At 39.2% G+C, this 24814-nt stretch overlaps 1 protein-coding gene across 7 annotated transcripts in view; it reads right to left on the reverse strand.

The window, feature by feature from the left end:
- The window catches only part of LOC141939356 (cohesin subunit SA-2-like), a 64123-nt gene that overhangs the window by 17029 nt on the left and 22280 nt on the right, over positions 1-24814 (reverse strand). For all 7 annotated transcript variants that reach the window (XR_012627566.1, XM_074858938.1, XM_074858936.1 and 4 more), the window contains 11 exons: positions 20800-20898; positions 18650-18729; positions 9273-9380; positions 7196-7304; positions 6224-6341; positions 5214-5317; positions 4678-4770; positions 4503-4592; positions 3289-3492; positions 1707-1783; positions 648-735 (listed from right to left, as the gene is read on the reverse strand). Coding sequence is in view for 6 of the 7 variants with exons in the window: in XM_074858938.1 (XP_074715039.1) it covers positions 648-735; positions 1707-1783; positions 3289-3492; positions 4503-4592; positions 4678-4770; positions 5214-5317; positions 6224-6341; positions 7196-7304; positions 9273-9380; positions 18650-18729; positions 20800-20898 (1170 nt within the window). In the remaining variant the exon portion in view is untranslated. The remainder of the gene's footprint in view (positions 1-647; positions 736-1706; positions 1784-3288; positions 3493-4502; positions 4593-4677; positions 4771-5213; positions 5318-6223; positions 6342-7195; positions 7305-9272; positions 9381-18649; positions 18730-20799; positions 20899-24814) is intronic.

Raw genomic sequence — 24814 nt, forward strand, 5'->3', positions numbered from 1 at the left:
CCACCTCTACCCACTGGCTGCAGGCTCGCTCTAGTCAACTGAATTTCACCCCTTCCCAAATAACCTCAAGTTCTCTCCTGAAAACAGGGGCTGATTAACATTCATTACAGCTAGAGTACTTCACCTTGTAATCACAAGATATACACCTCCATCTTGGCACAGCCAATGTTGGAGTTGAAGTAACCAAACAACCAAAAGGATGCAGATGAGACAACAGGTAATTAATTACCTGGTTTTGGGTACAAACCATCTTCACCAAGAGTCAATCTGCAAGCAACAGGTCCAAAGAATTCCAATTTCTGGTTACATGCAATCTATAAGGGGCTCCTCACAGTCCCAACAATTTCATATGTACTGAGAGCAAGACTGTGCAATCAACGGGAAGTACTAAGCATGACAAAGGATCAATCTAGATGTCAGATGATTATCATAGTTTTGGACAATCTCCAAAGTAAATGAGTCTATGGCATGAATTTACCAATTCCAATAACGTTATATCAAAGGCAGCCTCAGTCTCCCAGATTGAGAAACAGAAACAGTATCTTCCTGCCTCACAGGACACTGATATATAAGATTATTTAACATTTCCTAATTTTCCTGCTTTCAACAAGAAAAACCTCTTTCAATGTTAAATATTAACAGCTCACCAGAACAGGCAAACTCCCATGTTCTATTTCAAACACCAGCAACCTTAAAGTCTTTTCATACAGATTCCATTTGGTGAGATCATGGGCACTGCAATTGAAAAAGAAACAATAATGGTACACTAAGTGAGAAATGAAAGCTCACCTGACCAAACAAGTTAAATGTGTCCTATTTTTGCCTTCATCTGATGTAGAGGACTAACATTAAACAACTAATTTTTAATTGTAAGAGGGAGGGAAATGAAATTGAGTTTTTCATGATCTAATGCTGCAACCTTTAGTCCATGGCTTTATAGTCTGCATTACTACCACAAAACTGCAGTGTTGTGAGGAGAGGGAAAAGAAACTTGAGCTCTGTACCTTTTCCTATACTCTACCCACACTAAGTGCCCAAAAAGGTCTAAAGAACAACTTCCCCACCCTGCTTTAAAAGACTGTTTCTAATACTCGAGTGTTCGCACCTGAACCTTAGATTTCTCTTTGCAAAAACAGAGCAGCCCTAGCATGCAGAATAGGTAAAAGACATATTGAGAAGAAGGCCCAATTCCCTCACCCTCTACTATCTTGCATGATAATTTACTTGGTGAACAATCCCTGGAGATCCAAGCTTTTGAGAAATCCATCTTTTAACAAAGATCAAATAAACTAAAACAAACAAAGCAGATTACATCTGCTGGAAAAGAGACTGCATTCGCTATACCCTCTTCAGACTGACTACCTGTGTTGACAGTAAAGCAGTGCAAAAGCATCCAGATAGGCGGGAGGCTCCACAGAGAGGATCTCTGTGTTCACTCTGACATCCCAACTCTGTAGCCCACACTTCTCAGTCACATTAGGGCTGATGCTCCAATCTCAATAACAAGTCCAAAAAGAATTCCATATCTAAGAGTACAGTTCTGTTAAGAAGAAACTAAACCTTGCAGCACCTCTCACATGGGATCATTTTCATTCTCTTATGAAAAATCTCATTGAACCCAACGAACAAGAGCAATTCTCACTTTGCACCTGTTAGGTCAACACTTAGGTATATGGGAAAGTAAATTGTGTAAATAAACATCTCACTTATGAAAAGCTGCTACTCTTCTCAAAGCAGAATGCATCTGGGAAATTTCTCCTGCATCCGTACAAAATTCTTCTTCCTAAATTACGAAAGTTTGGAAAAGAGAAAGGAATTAGCCAGTGTGGGGCAAGGCAACTGCTATGTTCTCTTCCCAACCAACCCAGAAGCTTGAATTACTCTCCTCCAGCCTTCCCCAGTCCCTTCACCTTTAACCATGCTACTCATCTCTTCCTCTACAGTAAAAAGAAAACAACATGTTGACTGCACAGAAATTTTGTATAAGGAAATGTCCCTGTCATTAATTAACCCATGGCAGCCTCCCTAGACTACAGTATTGCTAACACAGAGTAAAAACTAGCAATTAGGCTAACACAGAAGTGCTAACCCTCAGACTCACAGTCCCTCACACAGTTGTTAAAGATCTCTGGAAAGCTAACTGTTCACATGGTGCTGACTCTCCTTGCTTCCAGCTGCCAGATCACATTCAAAGATAGCTAAAAATATATTAAATACTTTCCCATAGATGCAATTGCTGTAGTTTCCACGAGTATACTACGTGATTATGGGAGATGGTATATACAACCAGGAATTAGAAGGGAGGGGTTCCAGAAGAAAATCTCTTTATTTAGATATGGATCACATTATGAAGGAGTTGAAGAATCCCTGGTCTACCACTTATCTTGTTTCTCATAAGTACACATTCTCCCACATTGACACACATATCTATTTAAGACCAACAAAATAAATCCAATCTGAGGTTAGGGGATTTTTTGGCTTGACACATTTTACAATATCCCAGCGTCCAATAAAAACCTGCCAGTGTTAACTCTCATACCATGGCATGACACCTGTTCATGACGGCACAGTTGATCAGATCAGCTGCGGGCTTCTGTTGTTCAGTTCAGCCAGCAAGCTATTCATATCACCACCAGCTGTTTCTGCTTTTTAGAACTAATGAAAAACTTTGAGGGAGACTCTGTGGTTATCCTTCAAGAGGAAAGTCATCATTGCAAAGACCCCAAAGCTTTGAGGGAGACTCTGCAGTCCTTCTTCAAGGGGAAAGTCATCATTTCAATGACCCCAAAGCTATACAAACTGCATTACAGACTGGTGGGTTGGTTTTATATTCTCCTAGTACTATGTCTACAGCCAAAGTGGCAGCAAAAAGGACATCTTGTGTGCAGTCAAATATGTAGAAGTACAGAACTATACCCTTTTGGGAACAGTCTCACCACCTGTAGATCCCCAGCACCTATTAGCTGATCTTGCATATAGTATCTTTGGCACAGTAATGGAGCAACTATGGAGCTTAGGTCCAGAATATTCAGAAGACATAAAATGCCCTCTTGCTGGTGTGGACTACCTCATTTATTATTTTCCCCACTCTATTCCTGCCAAAATACATCTGCTTCATTAAAAATGTAAACAGTCAATCTTTCAGAGGCACAAACCTATCTTTGAAAGCTCTGCTCCCTTCAAGCAGAAATAGCAGGCAAAGAATAGTTTCATATCCTCCTTAATTCTTTTATCTTATTTTTTTCCCAGGGAAACAGTCTGTTTATCTCCACAATGAGTCACACTCACCTTTTGCCAGAAGCCATCTAGTAGCTGGTTAAGCTGTCCCATCAACTCATCTATCAGTTGAGTTCGGGCACGATCCACCTGGCTATAGATGGCAATTTCTTCACTGCAGAGTATATAATAAGTCCTGGAGGAAGCCTCAAGTACAGACATATCAGAGTGTTTGGCCACAATGTCTTTTAGCTCTCTCAGCAAAGCATCCAAATGCTGCAGGTGACAGAAATGGCATTTAGGTAAATTGTACAAAAATCCACTTATGCTTTAGATACATTTCACTAGGCCTATGTATCTCTATAGGTCATATAACCAACACGAAATAAATGCTAGTCTAAGTAGCAGAGGGGCAAGATTAGAGGATACAATTTCTTTTCTGGGTCTATAGCTCTTTTTCATTATTATTGTCTCTGGAGCTTCCTAAAGAATGAAGCAACTGCTTTAAGTTCTACTTTATCAATACATGTTTGGCACTACATAAAAATAAAGACAAAGATAGGGAATAAAAAATGCCTTTCCAAAGGACAGGTGTGTCTCCAAGCAATGGAAGTTGTCTCCCTCAGCAGCAGAGGATGGAGAATGTTTCAGATCATGTCACCAACTGAGGTCTTCACTCAGTGAGAAGAGGCAACTTCTGCCATTCTGCTGACTCTCTTCCAGTTAACATTTTGTGCTGAAATTAACCTAGGAGCGTTTTCCTAACATTACCTCCTTGTAAACATCCCTGCTTAAGAATACATTAAGCTATTTCAAGGATTTCATCTATCCACTTCTGACCATGCCTCTCCCATCAGCAGATATACTATCTCCATTCTTATCTTTCAGTTACTGTCATACCCCAGCAGCTGGGAGTCAAGTCTTCAAGGAGAATGAAACCTATTCCGTAGTAAACTCCTGGGAGACACCAGCTTAGACACATGGCATAACCCACCCTCTATCCACCCAACAATGAAAAACCCAGGGCTGGGCCTACCACATGAAACCACAAATCATTGCCCACCAGGGCCACTCACAGCATATCAGAACTGACAAGCACTAAGGCTTTTCTTTGGTAGTCCCAAATCAAAAAGAAAAGCCTGAATAAGACTGCTTTCCTCAAGGTATGAGACCATTTCTTTGTATTTCAACAGTCTCCTATTTGTTCCAAGTCCCACTAAACTCTGTACGTTGTCACATAAATTTAGTACATTCCACTTGAACAGACTACGCCAATTCCTGTTCACCTTCTCTAGACGTCCCGTACTGTAAACATCTAAATCATAATACTGAGGAATCTGCAGAAGATTTGCCACTTTTTGTGCATCTGTTGAATACTGCAGAGAAAAAACAGGATATGAGCACACTGTAGGAATTTTAATGAAATATTTAATATGCATTCACAGAGCAGCTGTTAGTTACCTTTGCCAAGAGCTGAGGAAGCACCATAATAAAGTGTTCAGTAATTTTGGTACAATCTTCCAATTGTATTTTCTTCTCTTTTACTGACAGAATCTGCAGATAAAGCATTTTGTTTCAATTATAAAATCTCTTAGATTTGGGTGGAATTTTACATGTAACCCAAGGTTAACTCACATGCCTTTGTCTAAAGCATATCAAGCTAAGATAAAGATACTTTTCCATGGAGACAACCAGATGCTTTTTTATTTTTTTGTTAACCTTAAATTAGACACAAATTGCTGAACAGCTATATCTCATGAATAAAATGCTCACTATTTGTCAATAACATGCTTCAACTGGCCTTCCTCTAATGCTTATCTCCTCCAACATTCACTACTAATAAGATCTAGAGGTCAAAAGACACTGTGTCGTTTCATAAAAATAAGCTGTTTTATTTCCTAAGATATACCTACCACAAGGAACATGCTGTCTGGCAAAGCACATAAGGCAAAGAGAATGTGATTACAGGACAATAAATAAGACTAAGATGCACTGACTTTTTTTGCTGCACCTCTGCCCACTGGAGGATGACCTTCAGCTGCTTCTCTAACCGTTGCGAGGATAATTTCAATGAGAGCACTTTCATGGGCATCACTCAGTGCTGTAAGTAAATCAGTCTCCTTTCAGCATCACACAAAAGAAAAATGAAGATGTAGCAACAGCTAATGTAAAGCCTACTCATTTATCTGAGCAACTGTGGAAGGACACTACATAAAGAAAGATGCAGTGTTGCTAAATAAACACCTAGAGAGTATTTGATTTAATTTGAAGAAAACTATTTTCTACATTTACTGAACACAAAACCAATTCCTCCTCTCTTAGCTAAACTTTTTAGGGTAGTTGGGCTCCCAAAAACACAAGCAGTTTTAACGAGGCCTACTCCTACTGACTACTATCTCATTTAGGACAAACCTGCTCCTTAGAGAACCAAAATGCTTTAACTCACTGGTGTCTACAAACTTTGACTTCAATCACACAACCACCTCCAATTCTACTACAACAATTATTCATAGAATCATAGAATGGTTTGGGTTGGAAGGGACCCTTAAAGATTTATTTAAGTTCACTTTAAAATAATTCTGCAAAAAACTAATCCTCTAGAATGTCAGATGTCACTGAACTCAACACATTACTCATTTTCTTTTCAGGCATGAACAATAGCCCAACAATACTGCACTTCAATCAGTTAATACTTTTAGATTCTTATGTTTTGGACCATCAAAAAAAGTGAATGCTACATAAGCATTATGGCTTCATTATGCAATATTCTTGCAAAGTTTCTAAACTAACATTACATAAATACAGAATACTGAATAAAACAAATATGTTGATATAAATATCACATTGGCAGTGCATTTAGTTGCATCTGCTTTGTGGCCCTTGGGGACCACAATTTGGGATCAAAGGGTTCTGCAATATGGAATAGACTTAAACTAGCTGAAGGCAAAGTGCAGAAAACAGTATCAAGAAATTCATTCAGACAAAACTAAGCTCTTTGCTCACCCACCTTCTCCATCTTCTTCAGCATTTTTTAACAGAAGAGTGGTCATGCACTCCCAGTCCTTCAGGAATTTGCCTGCCCAGTCCCACAAGCTGTCTACGAGGTATGCAACATGTTTGTGTAGCTAGGGATAAAAACACAAGCTTATAGAAGCAAACACATCATTAAAAGAAATACAGCTTCATATGTTCCTCTCCCTTTTTCCAATTACAAAGCTTTGTCATTCACACAGATATTCAAACACAGTATTTCAACATATTTAGTTTGAGGCTAATCAACATTTAAATACCATGTCTTCAATCTGACACAAAGCAGGAAAGTGGGGAAAAAAAGCAGGAAAAGCAGGGAAAAAAAAGCTTTTCTTTTCTCTTTTTAGGATACCTTTCCTTTGTAATTTAAGTAATCTCTTTAAAACTAGCTTCTATATTGCTTTCATATCGCTGATCATAACAACTGAAAACCCAATCTTGGGACTAGAAATGAGTCAACATTTAAGCAACATCTGTGAAATTCTTTGCAGAAGGACTCAGAACTGCTGTGCCTGAGACACTTTGGCCAGACATAGATCTGCACCACTGCAAAAGCCAAATAGTGAAGTACAGCACTTAAGCTGATAAAACTCTCAGTAAAATTAGGCAGTTCTTAATCAGCATAGAGTCATGGTACAGCAACTCATATCTGCCTGCAGAAAGACACGGACACGTAGCAAAAAACCCTCACTCAGTGGCATTAGTCTTTCAGGTTGTTTTCAGAAGTTGCTTCAGCACTGATTCTCTCCATCAGTATAGTTGTAAATTAATTTTAATACAATAGAACAGAAATGTATTAATTAAAAACTCATCCTAGAGAGTGAAAACATCCCAAACACCAAACATTTCAGAGCTCACCATCAGAAATAGTTTTCAAAAGGAAGCCAATACTTGATTTAACATGCAGCACTGGATTTAAAAGGCTTACTGCAGGGGCTGTTCTCCTCACCTCACTCTCCAGGAAAAAATGTATTAATCTTTTCAACTGGTCAGTACTCGCCCCAAACTTCCCTCCTCCTTTGGGCTGAACTTCTTCATCTCCCTCACGACTAAGCAGCCTGCCAACAGAAAAGGAAGTCAGTCCAATTCTGCCACATTCTCCTTATACTCATTTGCCAATGTAACACTAATTCTGTCAAGATCCCAAGGACTGTATTTCTCTACATGTCTACTTATTTACTCCAAATCACATTAGACTTTTTTATCAGATGAAAGGAAAAGAGATTAGATTGTTTTCCATTATGAGAGATCTGCTATCCCTGTGGATGCAGAGACTATTTCTGAAAGTTTCACAGGTACCCTGCCAGCTTTCTGGACAACAGATGCAGATTCCACAGCAATGAACATATAATGAAGTAGGCATTTGTTCATGCTTGAAAAGGGGCTTGCCTTAGGCTGAATTTAAACAACTGGGTAGCAATATTACTGCCCAATCATTATTCAAGTCATGGTGTATCTTGAAACTGAAGCTTCTTAAAGAGAGCACAGTATCTTACAAGAGGCAGTTTACTCAAGTTCACAAATACAGTAGAAAAACTGTTCTTCCTCTTCTGTCTGCAGTATGAAGCACAATACGACACTTCAATTTCCATTCCCCTCTTTATCCAAAATTAGTGTGACTGTACTGCTCATGAAAAGTGCTAATCCCAAAATAAATACAGGAAGGGCATCCCCACAGATCAATATAAGGCCCAACTGGCTTGGATTTAAGAGCAGGACCACACTACTTAATGCCAGTAAAAGCTTATACTTTCAGAAGTTGCTTCTGCTGGAATAATTTATGCCAGCTAAGTAAGTAACTTGTTAATAATGCAGGTATTGAGGAGATTTCATGCAAACCAAGAAGAAGGGGAGAGGGTGCATAAGCATTTATACTAAAACTTTTAGCAGTATGACCAGGGAAAGGAGGGGGTCACTAACATCTCTATCACACTAGAATGAATATTTCTATACTTGCAGAAGTGCCAAAGAGAAGAAATGGGCAAACAACAAGAATTGGGTTTACAGGGTCAAAGTGTCTACAATGCACTGGGAAGCTGGGTAGAAAAAAAGTAAAGTTATCAAGGCAATCACTTCAATGGCAAAAAGTAGCAGTGTTCTGAGAGGAAAAACACCTGATTTATGATAGAATATTAGGACCAACACAAAAGACTGAGTAAGACTAGCAGATGTGATAGAAGACTCATCAAAACAGAAATTTATCTTCATTTGTCTTTCTGTTAGACTTGGCTCCACAAACACCAGAATGTCAGCAATTCAGTAGATAGGAAGAGACAACTAGAAGGAGATTCTGCATGTGTGGAAACACAAATCATTATTATTTCTGAATTTTTCCCCCACAAAAGTCTTGCCAAAATATTTTCATTCCTCTTTGTAAGACAAAATTATTTCTCTCAGCTGTAGAGACAGAATATTTATTTCTTCTCTTTTTAGTACGCCAACTCCATTCACTTCATGCAACCATTGTTATAAGAAGCCCATTTATAAGAGTTACTCCTGGGGAAGATAAACCCTGTACTTCATTAACCTGACAGAAAATTGGGAGGGCTTTTTAATCTGCTGCATCTCCCATTATTCAGCCTTTACAATGTATAAGGCAACTTCCAAAGGGAGAAGAGGAGGCCATTTTTGTGATTAATCACCAAAGCTATGGAAATCCAGCAGGTGCCAGGTGATGAATTAGCTTGTAAGAAGCAAAGCAACAGGAAAAGAAAGTAGAAAGAAAGGAGGTATGCTCTCAACATAGCATGGCATCTGTGGATCAGTCAGTTGTTTCATGTTCTCTCTGTTAGTCTTGCAACTTTTCTCATGCCTATTGTGCCAGGGCTGTGCAGGGGAACAAATGATTACCCCCAACCAGCATTTCTCTTCTGATTCAGCAGAAGAAAGCACATCCACTACCCTCATGGTACACAATTCCAGCAGAAAAATGAATGCTTAATGTACCTCTTAAATAAATCCACCTTTATTCTGAAACAAATGAGAATACGCAAGAAGTAGGCATGCAAGCAGGCAGGCAGAGATACCTTTTATAAAGGAATTCCCCAGCTGCTACTGCAAGCGGACGGTGTGTGGTATAAACAAACTGGTATAACGTTTCACAGTCTTCAGTTGATAACACGTCCTCACAGTTCCTAGGCAAAAATAACAACGGAAGTTATAGTTCAGGTTCATCTGCAAAGAATATTACGAATGCTATGTCCAGCTTTTACTAGACCTGATTCTCCATAGCTGTGCAACTTGTTTAAACAGCAAAATTTTTGTAGGATGTATCTAAAAATGCTATCAAACAAAATTGGCAGCATTCTTTTACTCACTGTGTAGAGAGACAGAGGTCTGTGCAAGCCATGATGAATCAGGACCACTGCATGGACATGAACATTAATTCAAAGTATAATTAAGGTTGATTAGTGGTCACAGTGAAAGAGTAATAGTAATCAAATAGGAAGATGTTCACCATAGAAGATAATAAACAAGAAACCATCTTCATTTTGCAGTACAAATTATTTTTAAATTATTTATTACAGTATTTCAAAACCTATGTTCTATTACACTAGGCTTATACAGTCACATATAAAAAGAAATCAAAACACATTCATGATAGCATTCTTATGACTGTGATCTTTCTGCACAAACACACTCAAAATCACAATTTTTTTGATTCAGCCACAGATCTTGAGAATACCACATGCCAACTAGTAAGCCTAGAACACTCTGTGAGAGGTAGAAATGCTATTAATATCAACCTTTTACAAAAAAGAAACTGAAGCATCAAGGTTGAATAACCTACCAAAGGGGTACCAGAGGAGTGAAGCCCAAAGCAAGGATTACAGTTTCAAAATGACTGCTTCTTACTACCATAGCAGCATCACTGGACTAAGCTACTTCAGAGAATGAAAGAGCAACATATGAGATCCTTACCCTTACTACAGCCAGGTAAGGGGAAAGGATTTTTATTTATTACTGCACTCGATCCTCAGGTAGTAACAGTTTAAAACCATCTACAGCAGTGGTCCAATACCTTCTCTAAAACTGAGGATTCATGCTCTTCATTTGCTGGGAGTGATGTCTTACAGAAATCAGCAGCCCCTCCTGTGCTTGCCCATTTGTCTCCAAACCCATCATATTCTTTAGCATCCTCACAAGTCATAAAGCCCCAACCTGGCTGAAAAATAATGAGCTCATATTCAGCAAGAGTATCACTGGAGTGTCCACTGCAAATATATTTTTAGCACTGTCTTGGATTTAAAATCAGTAGGGGGAAAAAAAAAAAAGACAGCACTCATTTCTCACAGCCAATAGCCTCTCATTTATAGAAGTTGATACTCCATGAATTTTAGCTTTATGATGTATTTACTCATGTATCACTTGAATTTTTCAGTTTTTCCATGGTTGCTTACAATGGTCACTGGAACAGTAAAAAGGTCTTTAAATGGAAGTGCTGACGGTGTGTCTCGAGAAGTGATGGGTCAGTATCGCAAGATAATGCTTGCCCTCAACCAAAAAGAAAAGCTGCTTTACATACTTCAGACAGGGTTTAGTGGCCTTTTTTAACATGCAATTCCCTTCAGTATATATTTGCAGGAATAGGACATACAGAAAGTGCTCTGAGTATATGTATATATCTTCTTAAATCAGCATAAAGGAAAATATTTATGAGACTTATTCAGCCATCTACAGAACTGGGGAAATCAAGTAAAAATGTGTTTACTGAGGTTAAACAGTAAGAAACTGAAAGAAGTAACATGGTGTGTTAGAGTATATGAATAAGCATTGGTGTGTCCTGTGAAGCCATGAATGAAGCATCAAATTTATTAAACTTCTACAGGTTTAACAAGTGAAAGTAAAACAAAGGCTGACAACAAATTCCACTTACAGAAGTAGAAATACATGATATGGCAGATCTTTATATTAAAAGGCAATGGGGAATTTATTGAAATAAATGAGCAGTCTGACAAGGTTTCTTTCATTCTTTTTAATGTCAATCTATTATTTATTTCTTTTAAAGCACTCGTTTCTCTGAAGCTGCCCTTGTCATTTTCTCTCTAAACATTTTCAAAAAACTGTGGATAGCTTGAAAAAGAAGAAATTTCTACACAAACATACCATGATCTACAGTGGGCCAACACAGAATCACAGAACAGCTAAGGATGGACAGCACCTCCAAAGATCATCTAGTCCAACCCCCTGCTCAGAGGAGGATCACCTAGTGTAGGTTGCTGAGGGTTGTGTCCAGTCAGGTTTTGAATATCTACAGAGACTCCACAACTTCTCTGGCAACCTGTTCCAGTATTGGACCATCCCCAATGTATAAAACTTTTTTCTTATGCTTAAATGGAATTTCCTCTATGAACATGCCAGTCAAATGTACACATTTTTTAGTATTTTAAATTTTATTCCTCATATTTCAGGTTTTCTTTTCTTAGCACATTTATGGAAATTGTGAATGCAACACCTGTGTGTCTCTATTTTTAAAAAATCCCTTGCCTAAACTGTTCAGATAGCTCAAAGACCTCAGCAACATGCCTGCCATCTCTTTAGGTAGAAATTAAGGACTCTGCCTTGTCAGTACAAATGAAACTGCCTTTTCTAAGAAATTTCCTTTGCTTAGGAAAGGCCCTGGGGGTCCTGGTGGACACCAAGTTGAACATGAGCTACCAACATGCCCTTCCAGCAAAGAAAGCTAATGGTATCCTGGGCTGCATTAGGAGGAGTGTTGCCAGCAGGTGAAGGGAGGTGATCCTTCCCCTCTACTCAGCATTGGTGAGGCCACAGCTGGAGTGCTGGGTCCAGTGCTGGGCTCCCCAGTATGACAGACATGGACATACTGGAGAGAGTCCAATGAAGGGCCACAAAGATTATTAAGGGACTGGAGGAGCATCTCTCCTATGAGAGAAGGCTGGGAGAGCTGCCACTGTTCAGCCTGGAGAAGAGAAGGTTCAGGGTGATCTTACCAATGTGTGTAAGTACCTGAAGGGAGGGTCCAAAGAAGATGGAGCCAGGTTCTGTTCAGTGACAGGACCAGAGACAGTGGGCACAAACAAACACAGAAGGTTCCCTCTGAACATCAGAAAGCACGTTTTTACCGTGAGGGTGACAAAGCAATGTCACAGGCTGCCCAGAGAGGTTGTGGAGTCTCCATGGGTGGAAATATTCAAAAGCCATCTGAACGTACTCCTGGGCAACTGCCCTAGGTGGCCATGCTTGAGCAGGGAGGTTGGACCAGATGACCTCCAGAGGTTCCTTCTAACTTCAGCCATTCTGTGATTCTGAAATCCCAACCTCCTTGTTTTTAACTTTGTCTTCAAAGAGCCTAGGAATTTACCCCAGTTACATTAATCTACAGCAGTGTTACTTCCTCCCTCCTCAAGACCAGAGTAGGTCAGATGCAATAGCTCTGGCCATGTATGAAGAACTCCCTAATAACACAGAAGCAAAGAAGGGAAAAACAACCCATTTTCTTTGCAGCACAGGCTGACAGACACTCATGACACCACTTGAGCACACAATTATTTTTTTTTCCTGAATGGGAGGGTATACCTGTATATACTACTACAACTTTTCACATACTGTTCAACCACTTAATAATACAATGAGGTTTATACTCATAAATCCCACTCAAATGAGTGCTTAAGGGTTTTACTTGCCTCTGGAAGTAGCAGCACTTGACTACACCTGCTACCACTACTACCAATACCACAGTAAATGGGTACCTTTCTTCTTTACATACATAAGCCAATCATCAAACATTCAAAGAATACTTCAAATACAGCAATAATACTGCTGCAAATTTACAGCCCTCAGAATGCCAAGCAACAGATAAAGGTTAAGTCAGAAGTGCCTGCCAGTGTTTAGGTGCCTAAAAATAAACAGGGATGGCCTTCCACATACCAATGTCATGACATACCATCTTCTCTGCCCTTCAGTGTGAACATGTCATGAAGAAGAAGTTGAGATATTCTAGAGGGAGATCACAGACCCATTTTGTTCTGCATGTGGCACCAGCCGAAAGATTTCATCTCTTGCTTTTTGTTCCATTTTACTGTATGGAAGAGACATGACTGCTGCCATTGCCTCTCTTGGTCTGTGCCATTGCTTATACCAAGGATAACCATCAAAATCATGACAGTAAAATAAAAATACACCTGATGCATTTTTCAAAGTTTTGCCACCTTATTATTTTTGGTTTTAATGGTTGTGCAGGGAAAGATCTGGTACACATTATGGGGACATTGGTAATCCAAGGTATAGCATCTCAATTTAAAAAAAATATATAAATCTGTTGATTTTGAATTTTAGATTAATTAAAGTTCAATGTCCAAATCTGCAAATACATTGTAAAAATATTATCCATGCACTGAGTGCTATCAACCAAAAAATGTAATGGCTGAGTAAATTTTTTAGTAGGAAAATCAGCTAATCTGTTGTTATCTCCCTCTTTCTTTTTCTACCCTGCTGTCATTGCAGGTATTTCAAGATGACACCTTGGTGATCAGAAAGGTAACATGGTTGCCGCTACAATATAACAAGAGTCCTTTCCCACCCACTTTAAAATAGGATTAGCATGTTGCAATACACTGTGATTCTATGATTATGCTGTGACAGAACACGGGGAGATGCACATTAGACAGATGCTGTAGGGTATGCTGGTTTAGTTAAGAAACATAACCCTATGAGACATGCAATTCTTATTTTTTCTTCTTAACTCTTCAGACAGGAAAGATGTCAGAAGAGAACTCAAGGTGCTGGAATAGAGGTGCATGATGGCAGAAAATTACTGAAGTTAACTTCCAAGAAAGCATAAACCTGAGAATGGAAAAGAGGAGATGACAGAGGAGAAAGCACATGCCTTTGTTTCATTTTGGTCTTTCACTTTTGTTTGGAATAGGCTTGACAAAGCACTACCATAACTCCACCTGAATTGGAGCATGATGGACCTGAATGAATCACGAAGGAGCTATGAGGAGCTCCATGCCATTCCCTTTTGACAGTACAGAATCTGCTATAAGCAAGTTACTGATGCAAGAAATCAGAACTGTGCAGTGTAATTTGCTTCACTGCTTCATATGCTACTTTTATCAACTTCAAGATAACATTTCTTTATTTTTCCTAAATAAGACAAAGGTGGATAATTTCCTTATTTGATGCAAAGCATGTCTCTCCAGCTTAATTTTCACAATCACATGAAAACACTTTTTAGAATAGCATTTAAGCCTTCAGTAAACTTAACTGTTCTTCTGCACAATGGCTTCTCTGAATAACCTTGCTAGATACAGTGAATTTGCCTAACAAACATCGATTTCTCCTCTGAAGTCCATGACTTAGCTATGAAATAACCTCCAGAACCACAGAGTTCAACTCTCTGCTAACACTGAATTACTTGTCACGGGACATCTACATCTACCACTAAAACTAATAACATACATTACATTATTTGCCATGGCATCCTCTGCCAAATCCATTTTTCAGGTTTCTCCTACTGTGTAGCCCCTCCCTCTCCAAACTAAAACACCCTTGCCCGTCTAGTTGAGAATCAGAAGGGAGACTAAGATTTTTAATCACAACAGAGATGTACCCCTACTTGACTTGGGCCTCCTGTGCTAAGAAGGAAACTGGGAATTTACAAGCCTCAGTTTCTTGACTTTTAAGTTGGATTAACTCTACTGACCACTGTCAAAGCACTGTGCTGAGAATTAATGTATTTATCAGCTCCATTAAATGGTTTTTAAACTATTTATGTGAAGTCCTCAGTGGGTGCAATATACTCACAGATCTCAAAGGCAGCTCTTCTAGATTTCAGACTTGAGAGTTTTGTGTATAAAACTAAGTTTAATTTCTAGTTACATTTAACTAATGTAATACAAAGTAATTTTCCCCTTTGCTATTTACATATTCAAGCTATTCATTGATTTGTGCCCCTACCTGCACCACTTGTAACCTTTCCTCATTCATCTACTACAGTTACCTAATTACTTTTGCTGCTTTTTTCCAAAATCCCTCTACTCTTTTAGGCAGTTAAGCACACAGAAATGAACAGAATTGTCTGGCAGTAGGCACACTAAACTGATTTGCTTCCTAAAGGGCAATGTTTTCAGTAAGATTCCTTGGTCTCTCATTGTCACTCCTGTTCTCTCCCTCTTTATTTCCTTCCTAGTTCTACTCCCTCTCAGATCCTTTGCAACATTAATGCTAACAATTATGCATAATTCAGTAGCATTAATAATTTCTATTATGCTAAACCTCGTAGGTTCATTTCAGTTTTGGGATCACATCACACTGTGTAAAAATAGAAATCTACTAGCCCAAAGACCTTGGCATTCAACTGAGACAACAGGCAACAAACAAGAAGAAAAAAGTCTCAGCTCACAGAAACAGACAAGATGAGAATACAAACATGGATTTGAAAAAAACAGGTATACACATAGTGAGAGGGTTTTGAATCAGCACTGGAATTTTTTTTAATAATGCAACACATCTAAGTGAATTGAAAAGATCAGTGTTTTCACCACCTCTCTAGCTAGCAAGAGAGAGAATGTAAAGGCCAGCATAGCAGATTTATAGGCCAGAGGTATGCAGAATAATCAATGTATATTCAACAGGACTGGACTGCAGTGATGGTTAAGAGGTGATCAAAGCTGTTACTAACATACATGGAGCACAGCTCCACGGCAACCATAAAACATCACAAAAATACTTCACTGGCCACAAGGTCTTGCTACTATACTCACCCAAAAGACAATTATGGAAGCCAGTAAGAGAGTTACTGATACAGTAAATTTTCCCCAAGAAAGTCACAGAGCACCCAACAGACTAACTGGAGGAAAAAAGTTACTCCTGGCCTTGCTTCTTGCCAACACATGTCATTAAACAACAAAAGATTCATTCCAAGATTAGAGACATGTTCTAAAGGTCAGTACCTGACCAGTTAAGATTATATTATTTGTTAAAAATGCATGATTCCAAATCAAATATAGGGAGTTCATGAGATAGAGGTTCTTGCCAGTAGCTTTAAAAATAGAAGCTTGATCTGAAAGGTCTTTCCTGTCTCACTGAAAATGCAAGTTGGGCAACTAGAATTCAGTTGCCAAAGTTGCAGATGACAAAAATGAGCCATCCACAGAGAAGCCAACACAGTATGACAAAAGCAGAAAAAAAATTGATTACATCAGTGCATACAAGTAGAAGTGCCATTTATACAAGCTGCCGTTTATTACTCTTTAAAGGCAGGGGAGTTGCTGTCCCCAACCCCATTTCATGCTTTACTGCATGTATCAAGCAGCATTACTGCTCAATAAGCAGATACTGGTTTTGAGCTATGAGAGGCACCTATTCGACACATAATAGCCCTGAAATTTCTTTGGTCTGCAATACCAACAGCGAGTCCTTTCTGACACTACTGTAGGTACTGAGGCATAAGCTCCTCCCCTGGTAGAAAAGCATCTTGATGCAGGCTCTTATCAAGCAGTCTGTACATGTGACTGTATATTGTCTGCATTCTCTTCACATGGGTTTTATAGACTGAACGGTACTAGCTTTATCAAAGAGAAGAGCTGTCATTGAATTTGTTTACTGAGTCCCCAATTCCCACTTTCATCACTCCAATAATTAAGCCAAATCAGCAGGGCTCAGAGCAACTGGGGAGGAGGGGGGCAGAAAGGAGGATGGCTATGCAACAGATGAGCAAAAAGAAAGAAAAGCATGTATTTGCTAGGCCTCCACAGAGCCTAATTAAAAACAATTTTGAAATGTATTCATTTTACTTATGAAAACTACATTTTATGATGGAGAAATGTCATTCAGAAAACTTTAGAAGGCATTTATTCACATTGGAAATCATATTTAAGAAAAATTAGGAAAAAATTGCTTCCGGGAAAAAAAAACATTGATCAAACTTTTATAGCTGCAGCTTGCATTAATGAGAACATGATCCCTTATAATAAAGCCAGAGATGATAAACAGCTGCAGTGCCAATACAGCACTTGTTAGTTCAGAGACAGAACAAGGACAGCCGTAACTGGTGTATAGCATCTTTGTACTTCAACAATGGTGTGCTGCTCCTCCTAGCACAGGAACACATTATACACACAGACACAGCATTGTGCTTTGTTCCAATAGCTGCACACCATGGAGAACCAAGGGATGCAGAAATGGACGTTGTAAACACAGAAACAATATAATCCTAGCTACTACTAGTGAGAGCCAAACAATGGTACTCCCTTCAGAAAAGCATACTATGTTCACAGCATCATATGCTGTTCTGATGTGTATGTTGAAGTAGGCCTAGAGAAATGCCACTCAAATCAATGGAGTGTGAAGTGAGATAGGGGACCAGACTATAAAGAAGCACTTCAATACACAAATGTACTTGAAATTTAACGTAAATACCTATAACACCATATTATTTGGTTCATTAAAGTCTACTTCCTCACCTAGCAATGACCAATACTTCTGACTTAAACAGAAAAGCAAATCCCACAAGGCTGTTGGACAATGTGCCATGCTGTACGTGGACGTAAGCACCTGCATCAGCTGAATTCAACTGATACTCTGAGACAGAAGAGACACTTATTGAGTCCTAACGTCTCAACTCTAATAACAATGAAATGCAGTGGGAGTTTTATTCTCCTTTTGCTTTGAAAAAGAGGGACAGAGAATTTATTCTTCACATATTTTTCAAATAAAGTCATTTCTAAAATAAACATGCTGCTCAAGAATGTATCAGAAGAGGATTCATACACTTCTGTAACATGAGTCTAGTTTTTCCCCACACTTCCACCTTGCTATTATCCTACCAAATCTATGCCTGATGGGTAATTTCCCAAGAAAACAACTCTTCTGTTAGTCTTCCACTTCAACAAAACCATACACTGGCTCATTTCCTGTCATTCAGTCTGCTGTGGGCTCAATAGCTCCCAGGTTCTCTGCCATGGAGCCAAGAATCTGAAAGTCCAAATTCTAGCAACAGCCTCAAAGCTCAAGGCTTCCTGCATCATGTGGGGAGACAGGGAATAGGCAGAGTTCCCTGAGCTCCTGGTCAACGCCTGGCAACCGTGGGACAGCAGACGGGGTGGTGACCCCATCTTCAGTGGGGACTTCCCCCAACACAGGCAGATCCTCTATTTGAGAAAAGCCAAAATGAAAATATGGAATTTCCTTTCAGAGGGAAGTATAAAGATATGAAAATGTACTTTTCATACTGAATCTCAACACAAGGGTTTTCTTAACATTAGTATTTCCCACAGAAAGAAAATGCCACGTCTTGAGCAGCTTTAACTGTAACTCATATCCTGCCAGGAGCAACTGTTTCCCAGCATGTAACTGATTACAGGAAGATTCATCAGGATTGCATCTGGATCTTGTTGCCATTAAAACAATACAGTAAATTAAAAAAGAAATTATTTACTGTGACATAAGCATCAAGAGTTTCATGGCTTGAACTGCTACTTCATGGTCCTTGTCCAGAGGCATGGACACAATTCGATCCTAATGGATGTAAAATGACAATAAAAAGATGTAACATGGTTTGTTCTCAATAAACATATATTTTTTGCTACAGCTAGATCATCTACACTAGTAGAGCAGAGATTTATTTTTATTTCAGCAGCTATTTCCTAAGAGACATAAGGCAACTTGATTACTACCAAGTAGTTCCCCAGCCCCTGAAAATTAACAGCATGTTAATTTTTTAACTGAATTAATCATGCAGTAATATGATATTTTTTATAGATGTAATGTATGCGTTCACAAGAAATCAACTACAGTCTACAAAATTAAAAGTGACTGACAACTTGTTTCTAAGATGTTACTACTGGCACTTCAGTATGTTAAATGAAGGTAAGCCTCAAATTACAAGCATTATATAATCACATTCTCCCATCAACAATGAAGTGTGTGTACCTACACGTTACAGAAGCCAGTGCCTTGCTGGAAAGACAATTAGGACTTGAGTCATAAAGGTACTTCGTGGAATAGCAGCACTACTGCTGACCTCCAGAATTCACACTATTGTAACTTAGTACACATGCAAACACCTCAGAAAACAGTGGAAATTTTCCTGTCCTATGTACCCAAAAACTCGCACTCCTCAGCGTGGCCTACATCTAAGGTATATTAAGCCTTTGGACTTGCCTGTTTTGGGACTAACAGCTTTCTCACTTAACATATCATTTCTAAATCTCTAGTTTCATTTTACTTTGCACCTTCCTTTCCACACCTTGCAGCTGGGTTGTGAGAGAAGTCCATAAATCCTGAGTTTGAACACTCAAGGGTAAGAGAGGAAGCATGCGAAACTCCCGTTTGTGGGAAATGGATTGATGGTTATATGATTACATTTCCCATCACTAAGAAAGCATGATTTAAACTTTGAAAGATTCCAGATCAGTCCGTATTTTGCGTGCAGCTGTTTGGGTTTCTTTTGTTTAGAGGGGAAGGAGTTGTTAAGCTTGGGTTGCGTGTTTTTGATTGAGGCATGGGGTTTGCAACAATCCATTTGTATAGCATTCTCCACACAGAGGGAGATCACAGTGCAAGCAGACTGGAGCTAGTTCATCAGTCTTCAAATACTAATCCTGCAGTTGGTTACACAGCTTACAGCAACCTTCTTATAGACAGAAAGATAAGGGACTATCACATAACTGTTTAAAACGGGTTAATCTTAGATAGCCGAGTTTCAGTCTGAATAATTTATTCTTAAGATACCAATAGTAATCTATTTCTCATTCTCTGAGGATCTGTTATAGGTATTTTTTACTATTAGCAACTGCTTTGACATACAGGTAGGCCCTGCACCTTTTGCAAAAAGAGCATGAATTACCACCACATGCAGGCATTGATTATGTACTGATTCAGAGGGACTGAGATATCAATCACAGCATCTTGAGCTTTCTTATTCAAATACTGAAAAGGCACAGCCCCTTTGGGATACAAGTAGCTGACAAAACCATTACCAAGGGTAGAATTAAAAAAAGTAAAGGGCTTACTTCTTAAATGAGTCAGGATGTTGGAATATGATAAAGGCAGTGTACAGGGTCAGTGCAGTCACAGAACAAGCTCTCAAAATTACAGCGTATCACCTGACTTGTTCAGAAAGGAGATAAGGGATCCTTCTTCAAGATTAATACTAACATGGTGGATCAACAGAGAGCCATTCCCACATCAGTGTGATACATGGTCAGCCAATCCAGTATCTACAAGGTTAACCCATTATCAGGAGCAGCAAAAAAAGGGAGCTTTAGAATATGAAATTCTTTGTCATCTGCTAAAGATCCTGTAAAAAAATCTGGGCCATTCTGGATGAATGGTGGAGATAAGTGACCAGAGTGCACGCTAACACCATTTTGTGCGTGAGCTAAAGTGAAACAGAAAATTCCACAGAAACAGAGGGAAACATCTCTGCAAAACTCCTTGATCCACTCAGTCAAGCAGGCTGTTTCTGCAGTACTCTAAGCTCCTGTCAGTCAAGAGAGTGGGGAGATCAGCTCTGATCAAAACATCAGAGCTTACTGTGTATATACCCAATCCAGACTTACAAAACAGCAACAGTAATCTATTTACCTTGAATCTGCTAGTAAAGAGATCCATTCTGGAAACAAGTTCTCTTCTGCTATAAATTCCCTGTAGTCCCAGAAGACACTTCAACCGCACTTCAGCTTGCTACAAGACAAAGAGAAACTGGTTAACAGGAAAAAACATGTATCTTTGATGTTACTCACTATTGGCATTTATATTATGTAAATAAGAGTTCTTTGTGGGTGCCTACAGCAGACTACTCAAATACTGCCTCATCTTCTTTATTACTGTTATCAGTAGCATGCACAGACACACACACACACCCCCCCTGTAGTGAGCCAAACTCAAAGATGACAGCCTGTGTTAGGCTCCCTAAGAGGCAAAAAAACTCTCACAGACCTTACAGTTAATAAAAGCAACAGAATGCAAAAGATGCAGGAATTGTGCTATTCACCTGTTCAAGATACAAAGACAAGAGTATGGATGACCTACTTAATACAACCAGCATTCTTCCATACATCAGACTTTATTTGCATCCTTTCAACATTTGACTCAGACAATCGTTAAACATGGACAAGGACTCCAAGAAATTCTGGAAGATTTCCAGAGGAAGAGGTACACCTTAGAAATGCACTGGCTTATCACTGTGGGTTCTTACAGATACAGAGTTAAATGTTATGCCTTCTCCCTATTTTTGTTTTAGACTAGAATGCTGTATTTTAAACATTCTAAGAAGGAAAGGGTTGCTTGGAATTTGGCCTAATTACTTAATTTAGGCACAACATATTTATCCCTGCAAGGTGTTATTTCATACTATTAGTACTGCTGCTTCATAGAAGCCTCAAAAAGAAGTCTTTTCTTTATCCAGCTTTTAAATTCTCATGCATATTGCTACACTTTTCAAATGACAAAGCTTTAAATGGCATTAGGAAAGTCATTTTGAGAATCTAACATAGAAAAATCACCATGTTCTGTAAATTTATAACGTTAAGGATATCAGCAGAGACACTTAAATGAACTGCAGGCTTTGAATCAGTCTCTTCATATTTCTTCCTTAACTCCTCTTGCTAACAATAGCAGTAAGAATAATCAAGGAAACCCAAGAAAGGAGACCACCTACACATAGGCTATCCATTACTACAAGTTCCTGTTCACCTGCTTCGATGGAAAGCAAAGGATGATACCCAGTAGCAGGCTTTGACCAACAGTTTTGCGTAAGACAGCTTTTTGCTAGAAATATAAAATGAAAGATCAACAGGTAACAATGAGTACTGCTCTCGAATCTGCCTATGACACACCAGCAGTACATACTCTATATCGTACTTTAAAATTAAAGGACTTGTCTGAGAAAGAGACTGTTACTTGCACCTACTGCTTCCTACAGCCACAAGGGCTCCAACAGCACAGAACTCACTCACAGTCCTAACTTGCTACCCACCACTGCACACTGTCACAAACTCAGCTCGGCCAATGTACGGAAATCCTGGCTTCAGCTGCCCTCAGTATTTTATCACAAGGCTTTGCTTGTGAATAGGGACTGCTTTAGTGATTGGGGAAAAGAAAAAATAAAAGGAAAAAATTTTGCGATGGTTTGTTGGATGGTCACATAGCCCTTGGCACACAGCTAGTAATGTCATTTGCATTTGTCAGTCAGGCAGCATTCAAGCGTAGGTCTGCAGATATAAAGTTTAATACATTAAACTACACCACCTGCCTTCTAAGGTATCCTGTTCCCACCCGAAAGCTCTCACTCATAACCCTATATGTATATGTTTCTTTTAAGTGTTGAGAAAATTAACTCTAGTAACTATGAACAAATAAGTACTTCTACGAGTTCTGCTATTTTCCTATGTTTTCAGCTGCATTTTCTCCTTCTCAACCACCTCTCCTTTTCTAGATTCATTGCTCCTCATGGTTTTAGAAGGATGTCAAGTAGTTTTGAATGTTCAAGAAGCTATCTCACTACTTACCTTCAGCTCCTTTTGACAGTAATGTAGGCAAGTACAAACACCCAGCCATCTACTCCCCTCAGCAGAACTACCATTCTAATCTTGACAAAATACCTGCCTGTTTGGTCTTTCAAAGCTGTGACAGAGTGAAGGGGAATTATGTAAGCACATTTTCAGGCTACTCTGAACATACACTGTCCCTCAGCTGCATCATAGTATATTTTAACCCTGACCTGCAAACAGACTGGCAGAAAACATCAGAAAGACAGTGGGCAGCTCTAGTTACCTCAGAGAGTTCTGCATGGACTCCAGCACCGCTTAGACACATTCAGTTACGAGATTTCAGCCTCACCACTATCACAGAGATGGGGCCATTCAATAAGCCTTACAAATACAGGCTGGGACCTGGATGATTTGATGGGGTTATTGGGTCATTTTTTTCTCCTTTACAGTCCCCAAATAACAAATTGGGAAAACTAGGTCTACTTCTGAATTACTCCTGAATAGCAAAGGCAATACAACTTTCCTGTCCTGTCAAGGTAAAACAATTTTTAAAACTGCCCTCCCTCCCCAAAAAAATCAGTGCATATGCAGAGAGATGACCTGTGGAGCAGAAATCCACTATGTTAACATGACCATTTGAAGAAAGAAGTACTTCAGAAGTGCCCATAACCATGGAATCAGTTTCTATAGCCATGCTGAATGGGAAGCAAAACTAAAAACCTTTTCAATTTTCTGAAATTTGCCAGGAGGATCACATGGTCAGGACACAGAAATTCTTTTCAACAGTAAGTTTCTGTTTCCACAGGATTTCTTTGAGTGTTTTTCATAGTCTAATGAGAAAACCTCAATAACTTGCCCTGAAGTTCCAGACAAAGCTATTGTAACGTGGTAGGAGGGTCCGAGTGTGCATCTCCAATGTATTCGCCTTCCTGTCTGCTAGTTCTGCCTTCCACTTTCCCCATCCTTATTCCTCATTGTCTTGACTTTTCTGGTCTTGAACTCTGAACTTTTTATACAGCACTTCCCTTCAACATCTACAGCTCAGATCAGCGCTGGTTTGATTGGATCTGGATGCCGATTTAGTAGCTATATATTCCCTTAAAAGAACACTACCGCCTCTGAGCACAAGTTAGGTGCCTGGGTTTCACAAATGCACTGATAGGTGACTGGGCTTACAGACAACGTTGTTCAACTGCACATATCTGTCAGATTTAGTATCAACTGTTGCTTGGTCTTCAAAACTAAAAAGTTAAATTATTTCTAGCAGATGAACATAAACTATTCAAAAATGCATTTTTACAGCACTGTCCTCCAACTCTTACAACTGGGCCAAAGACAGATCCTCATACACAATTTTGAGCATATTACCACTGAATTCAGAACACCTTCTTGTACCTAGGAAATAACCTTTCACATAAAAATACAATGTTTCATATCAGGATATAATGGCAAAATGGTAACTCATGGGGAAGAAGGAATGATTATATTCAAATAAAAGACTTTGAAGACAAAATGTTAATTTTATACTTCCCCCTTCGCTCTCCGCTTTAAAGCCTCCCAAATGATTGAACTTAATCTCTGTTTACAGCACTGTAGATGATGCTGGCCAGGTTTTCCCCTGATGTTAGAATACTTTTGTGGTTGTTCCACTCTAGGGCCTAAATTATTTGGCGAACTTCTTTACATTATATTCTAAAAGAAAATTGGCTCTGGGAGGTATCAGTTCCTTGCCACCCGCCCCCAACAAGATGGGATAGAAATGCTTATCAAGGAGGAGTAGTGGGAAATAACATTCAGATGTATATAAAAGCACTGCTGCCCCTGTTGCTGCCAAAAATGCCCTGCTCTCATTTTGGAATCGGGCAATTTAACAGTGGCTGCAAATCACAAAGCACAGCCGGGACTGCAACCACCAGTAATGGCACACTCCCAGGTCTCAGCCAAATGTGGAATATGGAAGACTTCTCACTTTATCTCACTCTGCTTGCATCTACATTGTTTTCAGATAATAAGCTTTAGAAGAACAACCATTTCCAGTTCCCAGTAAATGACACTGGATGAGTAGATGAGCTATGTGCATTAATCAGAGACACCAGCTGTTAATTTTC

This window comes from Strix uralensis, chromosome 2 (assembly GCF_047716275.1).
Source record: "Strix uralensis isolate ZFMK-TIS-50842 chromosome 2, bStrUra1, whole genome shotgun sequence".
In the NCBI taxonomy this organism is placed as follows: Eukaryota; Metazoa; Chordata; class Aves; order Strigiformes; family Strigidae; genus Strix; species Strix uralensis.